Source organism: Hyaena hyaena, unplaced genomic scaffold, assembly GCF_003009895.1.
Source record: "Hyaena hyaena isolate Hyena2069 unplaced genomic scaffold, ASM300989v1 scaffold_335, whole genome shotgun sequence".
Classification (NCBI taxonomy): domain Eukaryota; kingdom Metazoa; phylum Chordata; class Mammalia; order Carnivora; family Hyaenidae; genus Hyaena; species Hyaena hyaena.
This window is the reverse complement of record NW_024080968.1, coordinates 1,197,398-1,223,511: the sequence shown is the minus strand read 5'-3', so window position 1 is coordinate 1,223,511 and position 26,114 is coordinate 1,197,398. Positions and strand designations below refer to the sequence as shown.

Sequence of the window (26,114 nt, the reverse complement as noted above, 5' to 3'; positions counted from 1 at the left end):
CCACAGTGTTGTTCCCTTCTAGGAAATTCGTTTTCTGCTCACGTAGCCAGAACTGGTTTCTGTCGCTCGCAACCGAAGGATTGTATCTCATGCTCCAAGGTTCTCATCCTTGAGGAGGATTTCAACGCCCAGCGTGTGACACGGAAACCCCAGAGAACGGCTAGACTTTCACTGACCACGGCAGGTACTGACAACGAGGAAGGGAGCAGCCACCGCCTCGAATCCTGGACACGAGAGGTTCTTATTCTGTTTTCTGAGACCTCTTGAGCCCTGAGACTCTCATACAATTCCAGGTACAAGGGGCCCCAATGATGAGGTGGAGTTTCTTACCACCTGATGGGATGGGGACTCCGAGTCAAAATGACAATGACTTTAAGGAGATGATGGAAACGGTATTTCTCAGCATCTCTGAGCTTGTGGGCTGAGCTCTGTAGCGGCTGCATAAATTGTACAGGATTATGAACAGAGACGGGATGACGGTGCATTGGACTTTCTTGGCCCGGAGCCAGGCTTTGCCAATATTGCCCATACACCCACAGCACACTCAAGCCAACAGATGGGTCCTCCTATTATTTCTGCCTTTTGCGAAGCACGAACTAACGAACCTGCACATTTTTTCCTCCCTAGATATCTATCAATTGCTCCTATCTGTTCTTTGGGCATGTTTTGCCTCTGCCACCTCTGCCTCCACTAGCACCCTTCCCCTTCTCCCGTGTATGCTGTTCTTTTCTGTTTGTTCGGGAAAGTGTTGGCAGGTGACCAATAATCTTACGCTTGGCTTTATTACAATAAAGACTGGCACACCCCTTAGACCAGCTGGGGCTGCGTTCCGGAAATCACCTGGGCAATTTTATTTTTTTTATTTTTTAAATAGTTTATTGTCAAGCTGGTTTCCATATAACACCCAGTGCTCATCCCCACAAGTGCCCTCCTCCATGCCCATCACCCCCCTTCCCCTCCCCCCCACTCCCATCAGCCCTCAGTTTGTTCTCAGCATTCAAGAGTCTCTCATGGTTTGCCTCCCTCCCTCTCCCCAACTATTTTCCCCCTTCTTCTCTCCCTTGTTCCTCCGTTAAGTTCCTCCTAATCCTCCTATACGTGCAAACATTTTTTATTTGTCCTTCTCTGCCTGACTTATTTCTCTCAGCATAACACCCTCAAGGTCCATCCATGTTGCTACACATGGCCAGATTTCATTCTTTCTCATTGCCATGGAGTATTCCATCGTATAGATGAACCACATCTTCTTGATCCATTCGTCCGTTGATGGACACTTAGGCTCTTTCCATGTTTTGGCTGTTGTTGAGAGTGCTGCTATGAACATTGGGGTACACGTGCCCCTATGCATCAGCACTCCTGTATCCCTTGGGTAAATTCCTAGCAGTGCTATTGCTGGGTCATAGGGGAGTTTTATTGTTCATTTTTTGAGGAACCTCTACACTGTTTTCCAGAGGGGCTGCATCAGTTTACATTCCCACCAACAGTGTAGGAGGGTGCCCGTTTCTCCACAGCCTTGCCAGCATCTAGAGTCCTCTGATTTGCTCGTTCGAGCCACTCTGACCGGTGTGAGGTGGGATCTCAGTGTGGTTTTGATTTGTATTTCCCTGTTAAGGAGGGATGCTGAGCATCGTTTCATGTGTCTGTTGGCCATCTGGATGTCCTCTTTGGAGAAGTGTCTGTTCATATCTTCTGCCCATTTCTTCACTGGATTGTTTGTTTTTTGGGTGTGGAGTTTGGTGAGTTCCTTATAGATTTTGGATACTAGCCCTTTATCTGATATGTCCTTTGCAACTATCTTTTCCCATTCCGTCAGTTGCCTATTAGTATTATGGATTGTTTCCTTTGCCGTGCAGAAGCTTTTAATCTTGATGAGGTCCCAATAGTTCATTTTTGCTCTTGATTCCCTTGCCTTTGGGGATGTGTCAAGTAAGAAATTTCACCTGGGCAGTTTTAAATACTGATGCCTGGGTCCCTGCCTCAGGGAGCTGGATTTAATCCAAGCTGCTGGGATGTAGCTTGAGAATGAAGGTTCTAAGAACCTTCTACGAAACTCAGAATCATAGAAACGATGCAAGCAGAGGCGGGTTCCTGTCTCCTGATAGATAAATACCCAAGCCATATCAGAATCATGAGGGGAACTTACAAAACTCCCTTGCAATGTGTAGTTTAATTAGTCTGGGATGGGGCCTGGGTACCTGAATTTTAAAGAGCATGCCAGCTGATAGTAATATGAGCAGGGTAAGAACCCTTGGACCCAGCTGGGAAGGTCCACTGCCCCCTGGTGTCTTCACCAGGGCCTTTCCAAGTGTGCTCCCCAACCCTGCAACGTCAGCATCATCTGAGAACAAGCTGGAGGTGCCTGTTCTCAGGCCCCGCCCCCATCTACTAACTCGGAAACTGTGGGCGGGGCCACGCCACCTGGGTTTTCACAAGCCTCCAGGTGATTCTGCAGCCATCTACGTTTGAGAACCCGAGTTCTTTACTGTCCCCAGGGTGACTTTTCCTAGCCTGGACAGTCAACAGTGCTTCCTGACGGCCCACGCCATCCTCCTCTCCTTTCCCCTCGAGTGTTCTGATACCGAGTCTGTGAACTCAGAGCCCCCCTGTGTGCATGGACACGACTCCCCCCCCCCCCCCCCCCCCCCCCCCCCCCCGCCTCCTGTTCCGGCCACAGCTGGGGATTACATTCCCCAAGTCACACAGGCAGTCTGGAGTTACCTCGATCTCACTGTCCCCCGCTGGGGAGGGGTCGCTGCTCCGCTTGGACCGGCTGCGGAGCTTCCCGTCGGGGGCCCGGGGCGGCCTGTCGGTGTCTCCCTCCTTCGCCGGCGTGGAAGGTCCATTGTGCGAGTTATATTCCCCTGGTGTCAGAAAGGGAAGCGTGGACATGTCAGAAGCTCTGCGGAGTGTCTCCGCCCGGGAAATATCACACCAAAAACAACTCCAAAGTGGTAGGTCCCAAAGGCAGCACAGAAGGCAAAGATCTCAGGGACTCAAAACTGCTTGTGATGGTCCCTCAGGCTGTCTACTCGGGGTCATTCATTCATCGAGTAAAGATCACTGAGTGGGCAGAGTTCCTGGTACAGGTTCTCACAGCACTCAGCTTCTAGATGGTACTGGTCTCACAGTACTCAGCTTCTAGAAGGTACTGGATCTCACAGCACTCAGCTTCTAGGAGGTACTGGATCTCACAGCACTCAGCTTCTAGGAGGTACTGGTCTCACAGTACTCAGCTTCTAGGAGGTACTTTTCTCACAATACTCAGCTTCTAGGAGGTACTGGGTCTCACAGCACTTAGCTTCTAGAGACAGGAGAAGCACCTTAGACAAGTGAGTATGTAACATGCCAGGCAGGGCTGTGTGTTACCAAGAATTAGCAAATGGCCTGGGGGCGGAGAATGCTGGGAGGTCACTAACTGGTATGGGGCTAGTCAGGGAGAGCCTCACAGTTAAGGGGACACCTGAGCAGAATCCAAGGAAGTGGGGGGGGCTGTTGGGGAAGCTCTACTGACAGTGTTTGCAACTCTATCCTGAAGCCTGCGACTCCCCAGATGAATCAGAAAGAAGAAAGTCAGTATCTGCCTGGAGCAGGGCCTCAAATTCTTCTATCTTGAAGAGCCGCCCTGCCCCCCAACTTTGGGGAGAAAGGGAGGCGTGGGGGAGCGTTCTCTATGCTGCTCTCCCTGTGTGGCCGGCCCCATTTTTCTATTAAAAGCAAGCCCTTGGGGCGCCTGGGTGGCTCTGTTGGTTAAGCTTCCAGATTTGGCTCAGGTCATGGTCTCATGCCCTGTGTCAGGCTCTGTGCCGACAGTTCAGAACCTGGGGCCTGCTTCAGATTCTGTGACTCCCTCTCTCTCTGCACCTCCCTGACTCGTGCTGTTTCTCTCTCTCTCTCAAAAATAAAAAAAACATATAAAAATTAAAAAAAAAAGCAAGCCCTTTAAAGCTTGACTTGTCAAGATGCTTTGTCAATTTGAGACTTAAGGGAGATTACATCCACAAAAGCACTCGACACGGGGCTGGCGCTCAGGGTAACCAGGAAATGATCTGAACTGAGTTCTGGCTTGATCCACACACGGCAGGGGTCAGTGAGAAGGTGCAGGGCAGGAGGCAGTCACCTGCTGCTTCCATTCAGGCGGTGCTTCTGCGCAGAGAGGCTGCCGTGCTCCTGCCCTTCAGCCCACTGTCCGGGAGCCCCACACGAGTGAGCTGTACACCCTCCCGGAACCCGGGTCCCAAAGCCAGCATCCAGGTTGTGTGTTAAGCACAGAAGTTTGAAATGTATGACTTTTTTTTGAACGCGTACTGACTTTATTTCACTCTCTCATCCAAGTACTAACCAGGCCCAACCCTGCTTAGCTTCCGAGATCAGACGAGATCGGGCGCGTTCAGGGTGGTATGGCCGTAGACTTATTTCACTCTCAAAGTGAGATGATGTCAGTCTGTGTCACCCTGCAAACCAGCGGTAAAGGCAGAACCAAGAAGCAGCCCCTTTCCCAGTGAATGAAGGGTGAAGGTTCAAGGTCACAGTCAGAGGTACACAGGCTACAGCAATTTATGTAAACCCTCCTTGGAGTCATTTCCCTTTTTCTCCTTTCCTCCTTAGGCTTTTAAAGAACCTCCAAGATTTTCCTTATAATCTGTTTGTGACCTCTTCCTCTTACCCCATGCCCCAGGCATTTACTGATACCTTTTCTCTTGCTAGAAATTAGTTTGCTTTTTCTAGAGTTTTAAACAAATGGAATCACACAGTATATATATATTCGTTTTTGCCTGGCTTCTTTCAGCCAGCATAATCATTTTGTGATTCAGTCCATGTGGTTATGTATACTGATAGTTCATTCCTTTGTGTCACTGAGTACTATTCTATTGTACAGATGTACCACACTTCTACTTTGCTCACTTGTGGATGGACATTTGGGTAGATTCTAGTTTGGGGCCGAAAAAGATCTGCTATGAACATTCACACATCAATCTTTGTAGGGATGGAAGCTTTCTTCTCACTGGCGTGATGACGAGGTTGTTGACTTTTTAAGAAACTGCTAAATTGTTTTCCAAAGTGGTTGTACCATTTCACATTCCTGCCATTAGGTAAGAGAGTTCTAGTTGCTCCACATCCTTGCCAACCTTTGGTATGGTCAGTCTTCGTGATTACAGCCATTCCAAGGGGTACATGGTGGTCCTTCTTGTGGATTTAATTTGCCCCTCTTTAATAACTAATGATCAGCCTCTTAATTATGTACTTTTTTTTTTTTTTTTTGCCATCTCTGTATCTTCTTTGGTAAAGCATCTGCTCAAATATCTTGTCCATTTCATTATTGAGTTGTTTGTTCTCTTAGTCTTGGGTTTTGAGAATTCCTTATATATTCTGCATCCATATATGTTATGGTTAATTTTGTGTGTCAAGTTCATGGGCTACGTGATGCCCAGAGAGCTGGTAAAACATTATTTCTGGGTGTGTCGGTGAGGGTGCATCCAGAGGAGACAGACTAGCATTTGAATCAGGAGACTGAGTAGAGATCTGCTGTCACCAATGTGGGGGAGGGGGCGATCACCCCTTCCACTGAGGCCCAAACAGAACAAAAAGGCAGAAGAAGGGTAAATTCTCTCTCTTCTCGAGCTCAGATGTCCATCTTTTCCTGCCTCAGGTACCAGAGCTCCTGTTTCTCAGGTCTTCTGACTCCGACTGAACCGCACTGCTGGCTTTCCTGGACCCCCGGCTGGCAGGAGGCAAATCGTGGGGCTTGCTGATCTGAGCTATTTCTCATAATAGCTTTCCTCTTATCTCTCTCTCCTACTGCCTCTGTTTCTTCGGAGAACTCTAATACAACTTACTTTATCAGATACCTGCTTTGCAATTATTTATTCCCAAACTGTGGCTTGTCTTTTCATTCTCCTGACATTGTTTTTTAAAGAGCAAAAGTTTTAAATTTTCATGAAGTCCAATTTATATATATGTAAATATACATAAGTATATAATTTATATTTTACAAAATATACAATTATAAATATAATTATACAATTATGTTTTTATATAAATGTTTATAAATTTATATAAAGATACATATACATGTATAAATATATATAAATTTATATATATATTTTCTCTTTTTTTCTTTTTGGATGTTTTTGTTGTCATATATGAGAACTCTTTGCCTCACCCAAAGTCACAAAGATTTTCTCCTGTTTTCTATAGAAGTTTCACAGTTTTATACTTAGGCCTATGATCTATTCTTCTTTTCATTTTTATTTTTAGAGAGACAGCATGAGTTGAGGGGAGGGGCAGAGAGAGAGAGAGAGAGAGAGAGAGAGGGAATCCCAAGCAGGCTCCATGCTGGGCAATGCGGGGCTTGATCTTACGACCCTAGGATCATGACTTGAGCCGAAATCAAGAGCCAGACGCTCAATTGACTGAGCCACCTAGGTAACCCTGGTCTATGATCTAGTCTATGTTAACTTTTTTTATGTCATGTCAGGTATGGTTTGAAGTACAGGTTTTCTGAACATACATATCCAGTTGTTCAAGGATCTTTTGTTGAGAAGATTATCCTTTCTCCACTGAGTTGTCTTTGAAACTTCGTCAAAAAAATCACTTGTCCGTATACATGTGGGTTTATTTCTGCAAGCTCTATTCTGGTTCGTTGACCTACTTGTCTGTCTTTATGTCAATACCGTATATAGTGATTACCACAGCTCTGTAATAAGTCTTAAAATCAGGTGGTGTTAGCCTTCCAACTTTTCTTCTTTATCAGAGCTGTTGAGGCTATTCTAGGTCCTTTGTATTTCCATACGAAGTTCAGAATCAGCTCGCCAATCTCTACAGAAATGAGTGGGATTTTGACAGAGACTGTTAAATATATAGATCAGTTTGTGGAGGACTGACATCTTAAAAATATTAAGTCTTCTGAGCTGTGAACGAGGTGTATCTTTCCACTAACTACAGTCTTTTTCTCTCAGTAGAGCTTTGTAATTTTAAGTGTCCAACTCTTGCACATCATTTGTCAGATCTATCCCCAAGCATTCCATATTTTTTGATAATACTGTATATAAATGGCATTTAAAATTATTCTATTTCCTACTGTTTGTTGTCACTGTATAGAAATAGAATCAATTTTCATACATTCACTTAGTAGTCTGAAACATTGCTAAACTCACTTTTTATTTATTTTTAAAAAATATTTTATTATTTTATTACTTTAATTTTATTTTTATTTATTTTGAAAGAGAGAGAAAGAAAGAAAGAGAGAGTGAGTCAGGGAGAAGCAGAGCAAGAGGGAGAGAAGGAATCCTAAGCAGGCTTTACACTGTCAGTGCAGAGCCTGATGTGGGGCGCAAACCCCAAACCAGGAGATCATGACCTGACCTGAAGTTGGACACTTAACTGACTGAGCCATCCAGGTGGCCCACTAAACTCACTTTTTAGTTCTAGCTTTTAAATAAATTCTATCTAATTTCCTACTTAGGTGGTCATTTCATTTTACTTCTTTTCCTTTTATGAAGTTTTGCTTCTTTTCCAATATGGAGATTTTAATTTATTTTTCTTGCCTTATTGCACTGGCTAGGATCTTTAGTACAATGTTGAATAAAATTGGCAAGAGTGGACATCTTTGTCTTGTTTCTGATCTTGGGGGTAGCTGTAGGTTTTTTGCAGCTATCCTATTTTAGTCAGCTTGGGCTGCTATGACAAAAATGTCACAGACTGAGTGGCTCAAACAGCAAAGATATATTTCTTACATTTCTGGAGGCTAGGAAGTCCAAGATCAGGGCACTGGTCAATTTTGTTCCTAGTCAGGGCTTCTTTCTGGTTTTCAGATGGATGCCTTCTTGCTGTATCCACATATGGTGGAGAGACAGAGATTATCTCTCGTGTCTCTTCTTTTTTAAAATTTTTAACATTTATTTATTTTTGAGGGAAAGAGAGACAGACTGTGAACAGAGGAGAGGCAGAGAGAGGGAGACAGAATCGGAAGCAGGTTCCAGGCTCTGAGCTGTAAGCACAGAGCCCAACACAGGGCTCAAACTCGGGAACCACTGAGCTCATGACCTGAGCCAAAGTCAGACGTTTAACTGACTGAGCCACCCAGGCGCCCTGTATGTCTCTTCTTATGATAGCACTAACCCTATTCATGAGGGCTCCATCCTCATGACCTAATTACCTAAGACCTTCACCTCCAAACACCGTCACATTGGGGAATAAGACTTCAACATATGAATCCGGAGGGGGATGCAAACATTCAGTCCACAGCATGTCTTTTTCTAATAAAGAAAGTTCCCTTCTACTAAGGAACAGATGATAACTTTTGTCAAATGCTTTCTCTGCATCTATTGAGATGATCTCTCTTTTTTTTCTTTACAGTTAGTTAATACGGCAAATTATATTGATATTCAAATTTTATTTTTTTAAATTTTTTTTAATGTTTTTATTTATTTCTAGGAGAGAGAGAGAGACAGCGTGAGCAGGGGAGGGTCAGAAAGAGAGGGAGTCACAGACTGAAACAGGCTCCAGGCTCTGAGCTGGCAGTCAGCACAGAGCCCGACACGGTGCTCGAACCCACGAACCACGAGATCATGACCTAAACGAAAGTCAGATGCTTAACAGACTAAGCCACCCAGGCGCCCCTATTGATATTCAAATTTTAAACCAACTGTGCATCCTTGGGATAAAGCCCACTTGGTCATAATGTATTATTCTTCTTTCATGTATTGCTCAACTTGATTTGCTAATATTTTATTTAGAAATTTTGTTATGAGGGATACTGGTCTATAGTTTCCTTTTCTTATAATGTCTTTGTCTCGTTTTGGCATCAGGCTAATGCTGGCCTCACAGAATAAGTTGGGAAGTATTCTTTCCTCTTCAATTTTCTTTAAAAATTGGTGTATAGTTGATGTTTCTTACTTAAATTTTTGGTATCTTTAATCAGCGAGGCCATCAGGGCTTGGTGATTTCTTTGTGGGAAGGTTTCTAATACAAAATTCGGTTTATTGAATACATATAGGCCTGTTAAAAATAAGGTCTGTTTAGGTCCTTTATTTCTTCTTGAGGGGGCTTTGGAAGTTTTTGTCCTGTAAGGCATTTGTCCATTTCATCTAAGCTGTTGAATTTATTGGCATGATGTTGTTCACAAAATTGCATTATTATCCTTTTAATATCTGTAGGGCCTGTAGAGATGTCACTGTTCTCAATTATTGGTAATTTATGTGTTCTCTCTTTTTTCTGTATCATCCTATCTAAAGTTTTATCAACTTTATTTGTCTTCTTAAAGAATCAGCTTTTGGTTTCACTGATTTTCTCTCTTGTTTTTCTGTTCTTGAATTTCATTGATTTCCATTCTGGTCTTTATTGTTTCCTTTCTTCTTTTTACTTTGAGGATAATTTGCTCTTCTTTTCCTAGTTTTTTAAGGTAGAAGGTGAGGTATTTGGCTTGAAATTTTTCTTCTTTTCTAACACAAGCATTTGTGCTATAAATTTCCTTTACATACTGCTAAGTGACATGCTGTGAATTTTGACATGTTGTGTTTTCATTTTCATTAAGTTCAAAATACTTTTAAATTTTCCTTTTTTCCCCCCTTTGACCCACGGTGTATTAGTCAGTGTTCTCCTGTGTGTGTGTGTGTGTGTGTGTGTGTGTGTGTATGAGGAGATTTATTATAGTAATTGGCTCATGCAGTTACAGAGGTCACAAAGTCCCACAATCTGTTGTTTGCAAGCTGGAAAACTAGGAAAGTCAGTGGTATAATTCAGTCTGAGGCTGAAGGCCTGAGAACTGGGGGTAGGGGGAGTCTGGAGGGGTGGGACCCCCACTGCTGTTAAGCCCTTGAGTCCAAAGGCCTGTGAACCAGGAGCTCCAATGTCTGTCCAGTTATCTTTTTAGATAATCTGCATCATACTTAAAAGTTTGAAAAGAAAAAACGGCCTTAAGCAACCACTACCAATTTGTCTTTTCTCTTGGGTAACATCATATGTTCAGATTTTGCCCTCTCTATCAGCAAATTGCCCTGGAATCATCTGTAAATTGTTGGGACTTCCTATGTCTCTTAATGCATGTCAGTGCAGACTGGGCTGGGGGTGGAGACAAGCATCGGGATACTGTATCCGGGCAATGCGGAGAAGGAGCATGATCTGTCGGTAAGATATAAACCTCCTGAGGCTCTGGAATTTGGAGCCAACCACTCAAAGAGATCCTGGATAGTTTCAAAAGTGGGGTTTTTATGGGAGATTTTAAGAGTCTGTGTGTGCGCGCGCGCATGTGCGCGCGCATGTGCATACATGCATGCTTACATGCCTTTCCTTTATAACAGACACTGGGGAAAAGAGGCAAGAGACCTCAGTTATAGCTGACGATTATTTATGTCATTAGATTTTATGTGAGTTTGTTAGACACACAGTAAAAACCATCTCAAGCACTTATTGTTGAACCTTAGACCAAAGGATAAATGATGAACAGGGGGAAACAATAAAGAAAAATTTCAAAGGGACACAATGAACCTTTATGTTTGCTCTTGAGAGGGAACAAAGATACCCTTCCCGCATACCCCAAATTCTTGGGAAGTAAGTCTTTGGAATCCAGTTCCAAATTATACGTAGGTAGTGGCGTCTACTTGAGGATTTCCTGCTTCTATTTCCTCTCTGAAGCTGGTTTGGAGGGGCCCCAATCTTGGCCACCGAGAAAAGTTTGTTCAGTTTCATACCCTTCAAAGCAAGCAATTTGGGAACTGTTACATAGGTACTATGCATGCATTAAATACTCTGTGATGAAATCACAATGATCAAAATCAATGTTTAGCCCTCAACTTCCTTAAAAATTGACTTAAGAATGCCTGGCCACGTTGTTTCCATTTGTCACCAAGCCAAGGATAATTAACATGTCCCCAGTGATGAAAACTAGAAGGGCTAAAAGCAATGGCTGTACCAAGAAGCCCAGGGAACAAAAGGAGTTGGTCTCCACTCTTACTCTTTTTCTAAACATCAACCAATAGTTCCTGAATGGCTGTCCAAACACTGTCATGCTCGCTCAGCTTCTACTGGCCAGAGAATCGCTGGGTTCTGAAAAATCCACTGAAAAGAAAAGAGAACCAAACGCAAGGACATCTACTTTACATCTGGACGTTCTAATTCACTGCTGCCACGTCACTGAACGATAAGAGGCCGAAACCACTGTACGAAAGAGAAGATATGTGCATAGTCCCTGAAAGGGATGCGTTGGGTGCACAGGGAAGTACGTCACCCAAGGGCCGGCTCATGGGCTCTCCCACACCTTGCTCCTAATCTAGGTGGGCTCCATAGGTAGTAGATACTTGTCACTCTGGCCCACCCAGGGTCTCTTCTGTCTTCCTCTGGGTAGTGTGCTCTGGGTTTCTCACTCAGTCCACACGGTCTGGGTGGGGATGACCCAACTCTAGCTCCAGCTGTGGGCACAAGACCAGCATTCCCTCCACTGCCGCGGGGACTGGTGTGAGGACAGGTATGTGACCTAGGCTGGGCCAACGGGGGCATTATCTGGGACCTCGGGAGCAGCTGTTAGGAAGGAGAAACTCTCTCTGAGGGGTCGATAAGAAGGTAGGGCTGAATCCTGGAGCAGCTGGTGACCATCTTTGACACCATAATGGGAAAGCCTGCTTGAGAGTGAAATGAACCCAGGAAAATGCAGAGCCAGAGGAAGAAAGAGACTGAGCCCCAATATTATCATCTGAACCTCCGGACCCAGCCCCAAATCCTTGTACATCCTGATGTGACATACACTAAAAATTCCCTTTTTTTTTTTTTTTTTTTGCTTAAACTAGTAGTTTAAATTGCCTTTTCTATCTTTTGAAGCCAAAACAACCTGACCAGTAAAGGGGATTCCTAATAAAACCGTTGTGCTATTGGAAAGGTCCGCGCGTGAAGATTTTTAAAAAACATTCTAGAATTCTCGGTAAGAGAGAACCAAGGTTTGAAGGCCGCTGCCCTTCTGTTCTCAGATGGGTTTTAGAGAACATAATCTCAGCGATGAGTGGCTACTGAGTGTCCAGGAGCTCTGGTTACGGAGCCCAGCAGGCCTGGGTTCAAATCCCAACTCCACTAACTACTACACCCTGACCTTCATTGTTCTTATCTGGAAAAGAGGAGGTAACTGAAAACCTGTTTTTGTGAGGGCTGTAGTTTCCTTATCATAGTTTGTAATTATGTACTTATGTGATTATTTGATTCCCGGCTGCAAAAATCAGGAAGTCTATGTTGCACTTTATTTTACTTGCTAAACTAAAGAGCATCTGGAAAATAGCAGGTACTTTATAAGTATTTGTTGAATCAGCATATAAATAAGTGAAGTGAGAAGACCATGCAGATATGTGCCTGGCACATCACGGATGGGCAACAAATACTAGTTTCCCTTCTTTGAGGAGTAGGGCTCACCAGTTCCCAGTGCCTCCAGGGGCCAGGCAGGTAATGAACTTGACGTAAGTTGGCCAGATGTGGAATCATGCGTGCCCCGTCTGATGGGGCAGACGTTACTCAGCCTCAGCCAACTGTTGTCACTTAGGAATGCAGACCAAAGCCAACAGGTCCAGATCTGCTTTCAGGAGATTTCTGGGTAAAATTTTAACCATGGGTGGAATGAAACACATAACACACACACACAGTCAACAATATATGTCTGAGGGCTCGGTTTAGCTTTTGGGGGACTGGTTGATGACAGCCGGGACCTATGTCCAGTCCTTCCTTCCTATGAATGCTCAGACCAGAGGCACCCGGAGACAGCGACTGCACTTACCGCCAAGCAAGTCAGAACCCTGGCTGGGGGCGCTGTGCGGGGCCTCCTGGAGGACGTAGGTGGACGTGGAGAGGGGGGAGGGGCAGATGCCGCTGGCCGGGACGTACGGAGGGCTGTAGGACGAGCTGTAATACTGGGAATACTGGCCCTGAGGGAAGCCAGGGTAGGAAGGATAGTCCTGGAAAGGGAAACACATGAGGCTGTGAGTGAGGAGGCCGGTGGCGAGGGGCCTCGTGGGTGTGTGTGTGTGTGTGGGGGGGGGTCTATCGTGTCTGTCCTCATCTCTCCCACTAGAATAGAAGCTCCGAGGACAGGGACTTCCCCCAGATGCAGACCTCAAGATAAGGATGCACATGGGGCGCCTGGGTGGCTTAGTCGGTTAAGCGTCCGACTTTCACTTAGGTCATGATCTCGCGGTTCGTGGGTTTGAGCCCCGCGTCGGGCTCTGTGCTGACTGCCAGCTCAGAGCCTGGAGCCTGTTTCAGTCTGTGACTCCCTCTCTCTCTGACCCTCCCCTGCTCATGCTGTCTCTCTCTCTCTCGCCTAGAAATAAATAAAACATTAAAAAAAAATTAAAAAAAAAAGATAAGGATGCACATGCAATCTTTTGGGAGGCGAAGGAGACACCGGTTGGGTGGTGGGGAAGGGAGACGACAAACGGAAAAAGGAAAAGTGGCCAATCCGGGGACTTCGAGGTGGGGACTGGAGGGAATTCTCCTGGGAAACGCTGGAGGGTATAAAACACACCCTCAGAACGCTCTCTCCAGGGGCGGGGGAACTTGGCTGTTCTTACACCAACTCAGCCAGTCTTTGTCCGACAGCCACTCCCAGGGCCTTCATTCCCTGACACTTCCCTCCTGCCCCTATTCACTGGTTCTCTGCACGCCCTCTGCCCCAGGGCTGGGTGCGCCCTGTGGGGATGTGGGTGTGGCCATCAGGGTCTGTCTTGATCACTGATGTGTCCGACAGTGCTGGACACATGGGGGACTCCGCAAACACTAGATAAATCAATGAACCAATGAATGAGGGACAATGACCCTACACACGTATCCAGGAGACCAGGTGACCTGCTCATGAGGGGTACAAATACAGCAGTGCCTAGCCAGCATCAGGGTTCCAGAATCTTCTAGGAGGAAGTCATGGAGATCAAATACAAGAATGCCAATCCCCTTTTTACCAAGCTCTGCTTCAACCAAGCGGACATCCCAGCTCTCCGAGGGTAGTCATTGTTCCCAAATATTCTACCCACCATCCCCAAGGCCAAAGCTTCTCAGCCCTGCGGGGCGTGGACTCACAGGAAGGTTCAGCTCCCGGGCCGGCACCCCAACCCTACAGAATCCGAATTTCTGGGGGCTGTCATTTAGACAGTCTCTGTTTTTGACAACCTCCTATTGGTGAAAAACCACATCTTTTTCAAAAGGGCTTATTTATAAGTATTTAACCCATGTAGATAGTACCCTGGAAACAATATAGAGATATGTGAAACAAATTTTCAAATCTTCCAAGTTTTAAGCCATGTAGATTCTTTAGCTCACCGATGAAGAAACAGTGCGTTTCTCATAGTTAAATATGTTCAATATTCTGTACAGCCCACCTGCTCCACGGTAGTTCTGTTTTAACGCTCGCCTGAAAGCACATCCACCTTGGTTTTGAAGTAATTTTAGATTTATAGAAGAGGTGTACAAACAGGACACAGGGTTCCTATAAACTTTCAGCCGCTAATTCTTAATTTACTCTCTAAGTGAAATCAAGACAATCAAACAATTAGCCGGTGTTCATCTTTACAGGGTGGGCCTGGTGTGGTTTCACGAGCATTTATAAAGCTCCCACCGCATGCCGGGCACTCAAAGCCGGAATGGGTTCTCGTGCTCAAGAAGGTCATGTCCCGCAGGAGAGCAAGCACATGTATCTGCACTCACATGTTCTAGATTCAACAGTCAACGGGCGTCTCGGGCTCAAGAGGGAGTCTATAATATCACCCGTGTCATCTTGGAAGTCTGCTGACAATTCCAGTTTCTCTGCCTCTAGCTTGTTCTCTTTCCGACGGCCTTTTGCACAGTCTGACCCCTGTGGTGGCTAAGCCTGGGGAATAAGAGACTATTTCTGGCAGGGGTCGTGGGCAGGAGTGGGCTCTCAGGACGGCCTGATTCAAGGGGGCTATTTAAGAACAGGGCAGGGAGTAACATCTACCTGGTGCACGGTTCCGAATCCAGCTGCGTTGGTCAGGCCATTTGCTCCTTGGTAGATGCCCGCCGTGCCTGCAGGATGGAGTAATGGGTACAGATGAGGTTTCTCACAGTCGGATGGGGACGGGGAGGAGAAAGATTTGGCAGACAGGTGGGCTCTCTGAGAGCAGACAGGCTAGGATGGAGCCGTGACCTTAGCATTTACCAGATCTCTCTGACGCCCTGTTCTGCCAATTAACGAATACAAGTAACTCCATCAAAGGACTGTGGTGAGGAATAAGACAGCACAGACAATACAGATTCTTGTTCCCAACAATTGTGCTTAAAGATATTTACTTAGAAATTGTGATAAATGTATATAACCGAAAACTTTCCATTTCAACTATTTCTAAGCACACTCACACTGTTGTGCGACCTTCCCCACCATCCATCCCCAGAATATTTTTCATCTTGCGAAACGAAGACTATATATCCATTAAATGCTGACTCCTCATTCCTCCCCTCCCTCAGCCCCTGGCACCCACCACTCTACTTTCTCCATGAATGTGATTGTTCTGGAAACCTCATGTAAGTAGAAACACGTGGCATTTGTACTTCTGTGACTAGTTTATTTCATATAATATAATGTCTTCAAAGTTTGTCCATGTTGTGGCAAGTGTCAGAATTTCCTTCCTCTTAAAAACAGTTTTTTAATGTTTATATCTATTTCTGAGACAGAGAGAGAGAGAGAGCATGAGTTAGGGGAGGGGCAGAGAGAGAAAGAGAGAGAGGGATACACAGAATCCAACGCAGGCTCCAGGCTCTGAGCTGTCGGCACAGAGCCCGATGCGAGCTCATCAACTGCGAGATCATGACCTGAGCTGAAGTTGGATGCTCAACCGACCAAGCCACCCAGGCGCCCAGGATTTCCTTTCTTTTTAAGGCTGAATAACATCCCATCGCACAGATATACCACATTTTGTTTTTCCACTTATCTGTCGGTGGATATTGGATTGCTTCTGCTTTTTGGCTACTGTGAATAATGCTACTAAGAACACAGGCATACAAATGCCTCTTTCGGACCCTGCTTTCAGTTCTTTTGGTTAAATGCTCAGAAGTGAAATTACTGGGGGCGCCTGGGTGGCTCAGTCCATTAAGTGTGACTTCGGCTCAGGTCATGATCTCACGGTTGGTGAGCTTGAGCCCCGCACCGGGCTCCATGCTGACCCCTCAGAGCCTGAAGCCTGCTTCTGATTCTGTGTCTTCCTTTCTCTCAGCCCCTCCCCCGCTCATGCTCTGTCTCTCTCTCTCTCAAAAATAAACAAATATGGGGCGCCTGGGTGGCTTGGTCAGTTAAGGGTCTGACTTCAGCTAAGGTCACGATCTCATGGTTCTGGAGTTCAAGGCTCCATGCTGACGGTGTGGAGCCTGCTTCAGCTTCTCTCTCTATCCCTCTCTCTCTGCCTCTCCCCCACTCATGCTCACTCTCTCAAAATAAATGATAAAAAAATTTAAAAATAAATAAACAAGCATTAAAAAAATGGAATTCCTGGATCACATGGCAATTTGATTTTTCATTTTTTTGAGGAGCCTATCACTGTTTTCCACAGTGTTCCATTGTTTTACATTCCCACTAACAGTGCACAACAGAAGGTGGTAAACCGAATAAATGAATGAAACGACTGTGGCTCTCGGAGCTTCAGCTGCCCCATCTATAAAATGGGACTAAAACCAATATTCTAGAAAGTGCTATTCAATGAATGAGTGAGTGGTGGGTGGGCAAGCCCTCTGTGCGGGGACCCTGGGGCTGAGGCGTGAACGAGAGGAGAGGGCACCAGGGATGGAAAGAGCCTGGGGGAGGAGCGCCCACAAACACTGGGCACACACGTCCTAATGGGGCGATTTGCTTGGCAGGTGAGAGAAAGAGAACAAAGAGCCAATGAGGCAGGAGCCCGTGGCGGGACGAGGTGAGGAGCAGCAGTGGACTTGTGTGTGTCAGGTGCCATTCTGAGCTCTTTCTGGACAAAGTGAGGCACAGGAGAGTTAAGTGACCTGCACAAGGCAGCACAGAGAGTGGGTGACGGCTGCTGGGGCTGGAACCGGGCAGTCTGACCTGCGTTTTCTTTTCTTTTTTTAAAAAAAAATTCTAGGGGCGCTTGGGTGGATCAGTCGGTTAAGCGTCTGACTTCGGCTCAGGTCAAGATCTCCCGGTTCATGGGTTTGAGCCCTGTTTTTGTCTTTTTTTATGCTGACAGCTCAGAGCCTGGAGCCTGCTTCAGATTCTGTGTCTCCCTCTCTCTCTGCCCCTCCCCTGCTCATGCTGTCTCTCTCTCTCTCTCTCTCAGAAATAAATAAAACATTAAAAAAAAAGATAAACAAATAAAAAATTTTTAATGCTTATTTTTTTTTGAGAGAAAGAGACAGAGCACAAGTAGGGGAGGGGCAGAGAGAGAGGGAGACACAGACTCTGAGGCAGGCTCCAGGCTCCGAGCTGTCAGCCCAGAGCCTGACGCGGGGCTCGAACCCATGAACTGCGAGAGCATGCCCTGAGCAGAAGTTGGAAGACTAACTGACTGAGCCCCCAGGCACCCCCTGACCTGAGTTGTGAACATCACTCTGTGCGGCTGCTTCTTTTGCAAACTGTTTTGTTGGGGCTACAAAACTTATATGCAATGAAATTCCTCCACTGGGTCAGTTGTATGATTTTCTTATTATTTTAGAGAAAGAGTGTGAGCAGGGGAAGGGTAGAGGGACACAGAGAAGAGAGAGAGAGACAGAGAGAGAGAATCCAAGCAGGCTCCATGCCTGGTGTAGAGATCATGGAGGAGCCGAAGTCATGAGCCAGGAGATCATGACCAGAGCCGAAATCAAGAGTTGGATCTTCAACCCACTCAGCCGCCCAGGTGCCTTCTGTTTTTCAGTTGGATGATTTTTAGAGTAAATTGATATAGAAATGAAGGAAAACTAAGAAAATCTGTCATAGCAGATACACTCTGAACAGACGGGTACAAGAGGTTCTTGGAAACATACAGGAAATTAAAAAAAAAAGAGGAATTAAAAAACAAAAGAGCCTTGAAACATCAGGAAGGAAGAAAATAAAGGAAAAAGTAAAACGATGGGGAAATAAACTCTCCCCTCTGTATGGTTATGCCATATATACATATTTTGCGCTCACATTTTAGGCACTGTTTTTCCAATGTGTTTTATAATTATACAAAATACTGAGATGGCACCAAAGTTAAATCTACAAAATAAACTATATCCATATGCAGGGGTGGGAAGAATACGTGCTGGGCGCAGGCAGGGGCTCTGGAATGGGGGAGGGGTGAAGCCAAGGAAGGCTTCCTGGAGGAAGTGGCACCTGAAGGACTCTCTGCAGGAGGAGCTGAAGGAGCCAGGAGAGCAAGAGCGAGGAGCACGGCCATGGCTGGGCATCCCCTCCCAGTCTCCACTATGTGGGGGCCTGTCCCAGGGTCTCAAACCACAGAATCTGTCCACAACAGTGTGGCACGCTGGGGTCCCCTTCTGTCCTCAGGGCCTGTCCGGGCGTGTCCGGCAGAAGGTCTAGGCCAGCCCAATCCATTGGAAACCATTTTGGGGTTTTGGTTACCATGGTGACTACCTGCTAACACTGAGGGACGCACCTCCTCTAGGAAGCCCGCTGGCTGGCCCAACGTTTTCTCTCCTGATTTCTCTTTGCTTCCGTGGCAACCTCCTGGATGCCGACTGAGGGCAGGTCTGGAACAATCAGGCCACCCTCGCCTCCGGCTCGCCCATTGGTATTCTTTCTCCCAAACTGCCTCGTGTTTGTTTCCATTTTGGGACCCAGGGGCATCTGGAGCACGGACACCCGGACGATGTGCAGTGTGCAGATCCGAGGGCGCCCCCAAGAGCCCCTGCAGTGAGAATTCTATCCTGTGCCTGATGGGACCCAGGAGGATGGGGCACATGGCCCCTGAAATTTTGTGCTACAAGATGTGGTCTCTGGAAGGTTTTCCAAATGGTCCCACCACGAGCTGGAATGTTAAAACACCGGCTTCATGCCTCCCTCTGGCGGGTGGGGTCCCCCAAGGGGGGCTGGTGGGGGCGAGGGTGAGAAGTGGAAAATGTCCTGTCTGAAGGTGACTGTGGCAGGTCCCGCAAGGGGTCCCCCAGTATCCATTCACCCCTTCTGTCCCTGCTTTTCAGCTGGGCACATGGCTGATGAGAATAAACACTTTCCCAGCCTCCCCTGTGGGCGGCATGGCCCTGTGAGGAGTTCTAGACAAGGGGAGGGGGATAAGTTCATGGGCACGATTTCCTGATTAGGCCCTTCAAGGGCAGGGGCAGGGCCTCCCTTTCCCTGCAAAGTAGGGTCTTCTTGGATCGCACGGCTGAGCCTGAAGATAGAAGGAGCCACACGCGCAGACCAGAGCCACCACGACACATCAGCACAACAATTTCAAGTGGGTGTTCACCTGTGTATTCAACAACACACTTGCCAGTGAGTGACAAGCCACATATCACCGCGGCAGGCACCGTTGTGGATACGGCCGCAAGTCAGGGGCTGACGCTCACATTCAGGGAGGAGACAGAACACAGTCAAGTGGATACGTGTACAAAGAGTTAAGACAACTCCAGATCAAAACGCAGTGGTGCACGAGCACACCGCACGAGCACACCGCACGAGCACACCGCACGTGAACTGTGGACCGCGGTGGAGCCTGTCGGCAAACTCTTCCCAATGGGATGACTACAGACACCGGGAGACCATGTGTATGAACTTCGACGGTCTGCTCCATCCGATACTAAAACAGCAGGACTTGTGATTTGTGCTTCTTTTAAAAAATTTCCTTGTTACTCAATTTTTTTTTTTTTCATGATTGGCCCATCCTTTTTGAAATGTTTCCTCTACTTCCCTCTTCTCCTATGAAATTTAAAAATTATATGCTTATTTTTATTGCGTATCTGTTTAGGGTATTTATGTCGATTTGTGCTGAACACAAACAGAATAAGAGGGTTTTGCCTCTGCTCTGAGGACCTGTGTTCCTTTTGGGTGATACTGCCCCCACTCAGGATGCAAGGCCTAGATGCTTATTTTTCTTGTGTTTTACACTAAATTAAGGGAAAGCCTCCCGTCCTTCACCACAGTGAACATGTGAAGTCCTGGGTGAACGGCACCCAGAGGAGGGCCTCCGGGCCGAGTGAAGACATGCCCAGCACTGCCCGCCATCCTGTATGGGGACTTCAGTGCTGCTGTCGACCCTCTGATGTACACAGTGTTACTTAGTTTACAGTGTTAGGGAAGTTCCGTGGCTTGTCCGGCAGCATCGGAGCTGGAAACTGTGCTCTTAACATCTACTCGGTCAGCCATAAAAAGACAAAAAAGCCAAAAAACCCCACAAAATGGAAAATAACAGATGTTGGGAAGGATGCAGAGAAATTGGAAGTCTCACGCACTGCGGGTAGGAGTGTAAGATACGCAGGCACTGTGGAAGGCTGTGGAAGGCTGATGCCTCGCAAAGGTACACGAAGATTTACCATGGATCGAGCAATTCCCCTTCTGGGTACATTCCCCCAAGAGTTGATAATAGACTTTCAAAAATATTCCGGACACAAATGTTCATAGAAGCACTATTCACGAGAGCCAGAAGGCAGAACACGCCTCGTGTCCGCTGGCTGATGGATGGATGAACAGAATGTGGCATATCCACACGATGGAATATTAGTCAGCTGTAAAAAGGAACCAAGTCCCGACGCACTGCTACCACGTGGATGAATGTTGGGAACGTTGTGCGTGAAAAGAGCTAGACACCCAAGGCCACATACTGTTGGATCTCCATTGATATGAAATGTCCAGAATAGGTCAATCCATGGAGACAAAGTATAGGAGCGGCTACTGGGGGCGGGGGGCAGGGGAGAGGTTTCCTTTTGGGGTAATGAGAATATTCGGTTAACGTTTTGTGAATTTCATCTCCATTAAAAATAAATCAAAGCTGCTGTTCCCACCGCCTCCCAGGCAATAGCAAAGGAAGGGGACAGGGTGACCCAGAAAGTTCGGGGACTGCTTTCTGAGATCAGGAAGCAGCACTCCTGCGCAGGGGCTGCTTACAACGTGGGTGGCATTTGGGAGCCTTCAAATGCTGCCAGTGGGCAAAGGTCCGTCCTGCTTTATTACTGCTGCCGGGAGAGCCGGGGCCCGGGGGACACACTCCATGCAAACTGGGAGGCGAACATGCTTCCTGCACTGATACCGCCCCACGACGGGAGGTAACTGTGTAAACGCAGTGGCGCCCGCCCTGATTCTGGAGAATTCCCCACGAGCTCGGCGCCAGATGTGCGAGCAGGTTTTCCACAGCAGATCAGACAACCGGGAGACAAGGAGACGCTTAATGGAGAGCGCTTTGGGAAAATGCTGAGGGGTGTGCACTTTCTGGACATTTCTCCTCGACTTCCCTGCGGAGAGAGCCTTCCCACGGTGGTCCGAGGTGGACGATCTGAATTCACTCCTCCTTCCTCCGCCGGCTACTCCTCGCCACATAATCCCAAGTGAGAGGTGGGAAGCCATCCTGGCATTAGGGGAGGAAGGCCAACAGGTCAGGGCAAGTGGGGCTTCTCCTGGGTTCTGAGCCGGGGTGCCGAGGTGGGTGGAGGAAAGAGCAGAAATGAGTTATCCCAGCTCTTGTGTTCTGAAGTTTAAGCCCTGGAGGTGGAGAGGATTTGAGGTGCAGGCTAATGCCTCTCGAACTGTCGGTGAGGGGCCAGTTTTTAACAAAGATGTGGTTGCATAACCAGCATGCAACTCATGCCAAGTGCGGTTCACCGTGTGATACGACCCCCAAACGGGTCTGCCCCTGGTGCTGGGGCGAGCCTGGGGTGTGTGCTTGGCTGCTGGCACAGAATTTAGTATTTAACTGCTGGGAAAGTCTCCCTCCCTCACTTATGCTCAATCCTGTACTTACGTTATCACAGGCCAGAGAGTTTGTGGACCGGCCCAGCTGGCCAACTTAGGATTAGATCGATGTAGGCAAAATGGCTTAAGAAATACAAAGGAAGAAGAATTCTCTTGGGGCGGGGGGGGGGGGAGGGGGGGGAGGGAGGGATGAGCTGAGTGAGTCTCCTGGCTGGAGGGGAGGCAAAGGGGTGGGTAGAGAATGAAAAAGAGAAGGAGCAGGGGGTCCTGGAGCAGAGGGATCCTCTGTCCCCGCACACAGTTGCTGAGAAAGCAGCAAGGCCCTCCTGCACGGGAAGGAGCTGTGTGTGCTGAGTCTGAGACAGGCAGCCCTCAGAACCTTCTGGGCCCAACAGGAGAGGGAGGTGAGGGATGGAGCTGGTGCAGCCACGATGATGGATGGCGACAGTGTTGGGAACCCCTTGGGAGTGGTGGGGACTGTGGCAAACTGGAATGCACAGTTTTACCTAAGGAGATAGCAGTTAGTGGCAGGTGCTGTTTGGCTTCCCATAGGTATTCACGGTTCCTTTCTCCTTGCCAGTTTCTTTCTTCGCTTTCCCAGTTTCCCTTGCAGTTCCGGGAGGGCTATGTAAATCTAGTTCTGGCCAAGGGGCTTCTGGGAAAGATCTTTCATTCCCCTGCCAGTCTCTCTCCCTGGATAATGTTAGGATGTAATGCCTGGAGTTACAGCAGCCATTTTGGGACATGAGGCTCCAAACATAAAAGCAAAAGGCTGCCACGCTGAGGCTGAAGGAGTAGAAAGATGAAAAGAACCTGGTCCCTGAAGATACAAAGAAGCTGCCGAGCCAAGCTCAGGGTCAGACTTCTTGCTAGATACACAATAATGTTACTATGGTTTAGGCCGACATTAGTTGGGTTTTTTGTTACTAGCAGCCAGAAGCATTCCTAACCGATACAACACTGCCCAGCTCCAGCCAACTTCTGTCACCTAGAAATGAGTCTAATGTCGTCAGGGCTTCTGATTTTTCAAAAGAAGTAAAAACATTTGGATTTATAGATGAAATCGTCCCATTTTTACATGGAGGCAACAAATATAAATTAGTTGGGACAAAGAAAACAAGCCAAATCGTTTTGTAGGGGGTGTGGCCTATGGGTTTCCAGTTTGTGACCTCAGGACTAGGAAGACAGAACAATGTAACATTCTTGTGCCTACAATGTGGGGAAGACACAGCAGTGAAGAGTCCCAGATCGGAAGGAGCCTCGTGGGCCGAGAGAAAGGACAGGTCACCAGCAGCCGGGGTCTCTGCGACGGAGGACGATGAGCCCCTGACACCACAATACGCCGGCGGGGGATAATCTTACCATGGCCATGGTCAAAATGCTGGAGAATTTGGGGAAACCCCTGAATGACTTCCTTGAACCTTTTCCACGGGCCGAGGAGAACCGTAGCTGGAAACAGAAATCATGCTGAAAGGCCGAACATAAAGCCAGACCCACTTTTTACCCCCTGGAGCTTACAGACCGAGATGTATGCTTTCCATACGAGACACAGAGGGATTCTCTATGTCCCTGGGGCTGAGCCTCCGCCAAGGTCGGGGAGCCTGCGTGGATGGTCACTGACATCAGCCCCCACCCCTGTCATCCTGCACAATACTGGGTGCTGACTGTAGAGTTAGTTCAAGTTCATGGCACATCTTCTTCACTTGTGCACCCAAGACCTCTTTTTATTTTTTTTAAATTTGTTTCTGTCCATTCTCTGTCACTTAGGCAATGGTTCTTGCGTGTCTGATGCATATCCATTGTTTCTGCGTGTGCCTGCAAAAGTGCAGGTGTGTCATTTTGTAAATTCTGTGTGTTACATTTCCTATGGTTTAAAGGTTTTTTTTCACTCGTCAATAAGTTCTTAAGACTCGTCTGTGTGGCTGTGGGTGTGTCCTGTTTGTCCCAGTCCTTATGGGTTCTCTGTTCCTCCCCCCCCCCCCCCCCCCCCCCGTTAAGTTCTTGGGCTCCGTCCATATCGCTGTAGGCGCCACTCAGTTGTTGCCTTGGGAACTGCTCAGCCCTCCCTCGTGTGCCTTCTCATATCTCCTGCGCCTCCTCCTCCAGGAGGGCACCCCGTGACGCCATCTCCGCTGCCACAGCGCGGCTGCCGTGAATGCCCTCGGACCGTCCCCGTGTGGGCCTGGCTGCGGGTCTCCTTGGGATGTAGCCTCAGAGGTGGGACTGCGGGTCCCGAGGTCGTAGACCTAATCTCCCTACGGGCCGGGCAAGAGCTCCTGACTGCAGGTGCTGTTCCCACCACCAGGGCCAATGTCCTCCAACCTGCGTCCCCACCACAGCCGGGACGACACCTCTTGTAAGTGCTGCTGTCCTAACAGGGCCGACACGACATCTGACTTGTCTTGAATGCACGCTTCTCTGATTACCGGTGACTCTGCACGTCCCTGTTGGGCGTGCTGCCTCCTGGATTTCCTCTGCTTTCCACGGAGATGGTGACCGTCCCCGTGAAAACCTCTCCTCTTTCGCTTGGGCTCCGCTCAGCTCGGAAACCCCTTAGTTACTGGCATCAGCGCTTGGACAAATAATAACTAAAGTGATAAGAATGGCCTCCGTTTACTGGGCACGTCCTTCCTTCCCCAGGGCTGGTCACTGTACGAGCAGCATCTTGTTTAATCTTCAACGCGACCCTAGGAAATCCGTCCGAGTAGGAAGTGGCAGAACAGGGTTCAAGGCCAGGTCAGCCTGGCCCCGCAGCCCTGGCTCCCAGCCAGCGTGTGGCCCTGTGGGAGACAGCACAGGCCACTGCCTGCCGCAATTCCCCAGCCAAGCCGAGTTCCCTGTCCCCACAGGTTGGCCCAGCTGTCCTGGGAGTGCGAGGAAAGCCTCACGGATGATCCCAACAACGAGCACCCCCTCATCCATGTCACTTGCTTGGGAATCCATCTTATGATTCCTTTCCCCCACAGCCAAGGGACCCATTGTTTTGGGTCCACGGTGAACTCAAAAACAAGTACTCATTCATCGCAATTAAGTCTTACTGATGCCAGTGTTAAAATCAAGTTGCTGAAAATATACCAAGACGGCAAGTGGAAAGATCTGGATGTGTCACTGGTTGGGGGGAGGGGAGTGAGATAAAAAGTCGTCTGCAGGTAATGCGTAAAATGGAGAAGCCACAGAGAGAAAAGTAAGCCTGTTTGAAGCCCCACCCACTCAAGTACCCCAACCATGGCCCAGGTTCCAGAAAGGGTCAAATCACAGCCCTCCCCTGCTTGATGTCTCTGTTTCTTTTCTTTGCCCCAAATACAATGTGCTGAAGACAAAGATCTGGCTCGACCTGGTAAGCCCCGGCCCTGCCCTTTACCCACTGCGTTCACTCATTCAACAAATATTTGCTGAGAGCCTCGTAAGTGCTAAGATTTCTCTGTTGAGAAAGAGCTAGGCAGGTCCTGTCTTCTTGGAGCTTAGAGCCTGGAAGGGGTAGAAGGGAACAAAGAATCCACACATCACTGATTATTAACCACAGTGACTGTGGACAAATAGTTGAAAGTTCTAAGCCTCAGTCTCCCCATCTGTAAAATGGAACTAAGCGTCGTTTATTTATTTGGTTTACTGGGAGGACTGTGTAAGACACAACATATAGGAAGAGGCACGGCCCGCACGGAGTAAATGTTCAACAGACGGTAGCTGGGATTATTATTCTTTGCATGTTAATCATCACCATCAAGGATGTCAACAATGCTACTCATTTCATTGATTCACCGTATTTTTTTCTATATTGGTGGGAATAAAAATATCCGGAAAAAGTTAAAAAAAAAAAAAAGGCCACTACAATCTGGATAGGGCCAAACGCGAAGATCCCAGATGAAAACAAAGGATTTGGGGGGGATCTGGATTGAGCTGTCAGCTCTAAAACCACCAGGGATGCATGGTCCACATGCCGGAAAGGGAGCCATCCACGTCCGTTTCGCTGGCACTGAGTCATCTGGTCCGTTTTGCCATCTTAAAAAAATCCAAATATGCACCCGGGTCCTGTCCCTCTGGATTCATGTGGAGTCCAGCCCACATCTGTGTTTAATCAAATCAGTTGCTAACTGTCACAATGGCCTCATTCACAGGTAGCATAAAGCACAGTTAACTGGCAATAAAACAATCTAAATTCCTGAGAATGCCATTTCAGATAGGCTGCCTTGTCACCGCATCTCTGCCACACGAGTAGGAATAACGTGGGGGCAGAGATGGGGGAAAGGGGCCCAGAAGCGCAATGAAGCTGCAGAGGAGAAAGCCACCGCGTGTGGATCCCGGTGTGCGT

The 26,114-nt window shown here is 47.5% G+C and overlaps 1 protein-coding gene across 2 annotated transcripts in view; it reads right to left on the bottom strand.

Moving 5' to 3' along the window:
* Positions 1 to 26,114, bottom strand: part of EYA2 (EYA transcriptional coactivator and phosphatase 2) — a 268,108-nt gene that overhangs the window by 90,654 nt on the left and 151,340 nt on the right. For both annotated transcript variants that reach the window (XM_039249361.1, XM_039249362.1), the window contains exons 6-8: positions 14,939 to 15,006; positions 12,749 to 12,926; positions 2,719 to 2,861 (exon numbers count right to left, since the gene is read on the bottom strand). In XM_039249361.1, the coding sequence (XP_039105292.1) occupies positions 2,719 to 2,861; positions 12,749 to 12,926; positions 14,939 to 15,006 (389 nt within the window). The remainder of the gene's footprint in view (positions 1 to 2,718; positions 2,862 to 12,748; positions 12,927 to 14,938; positions 15,007 to 26,114) is intronic.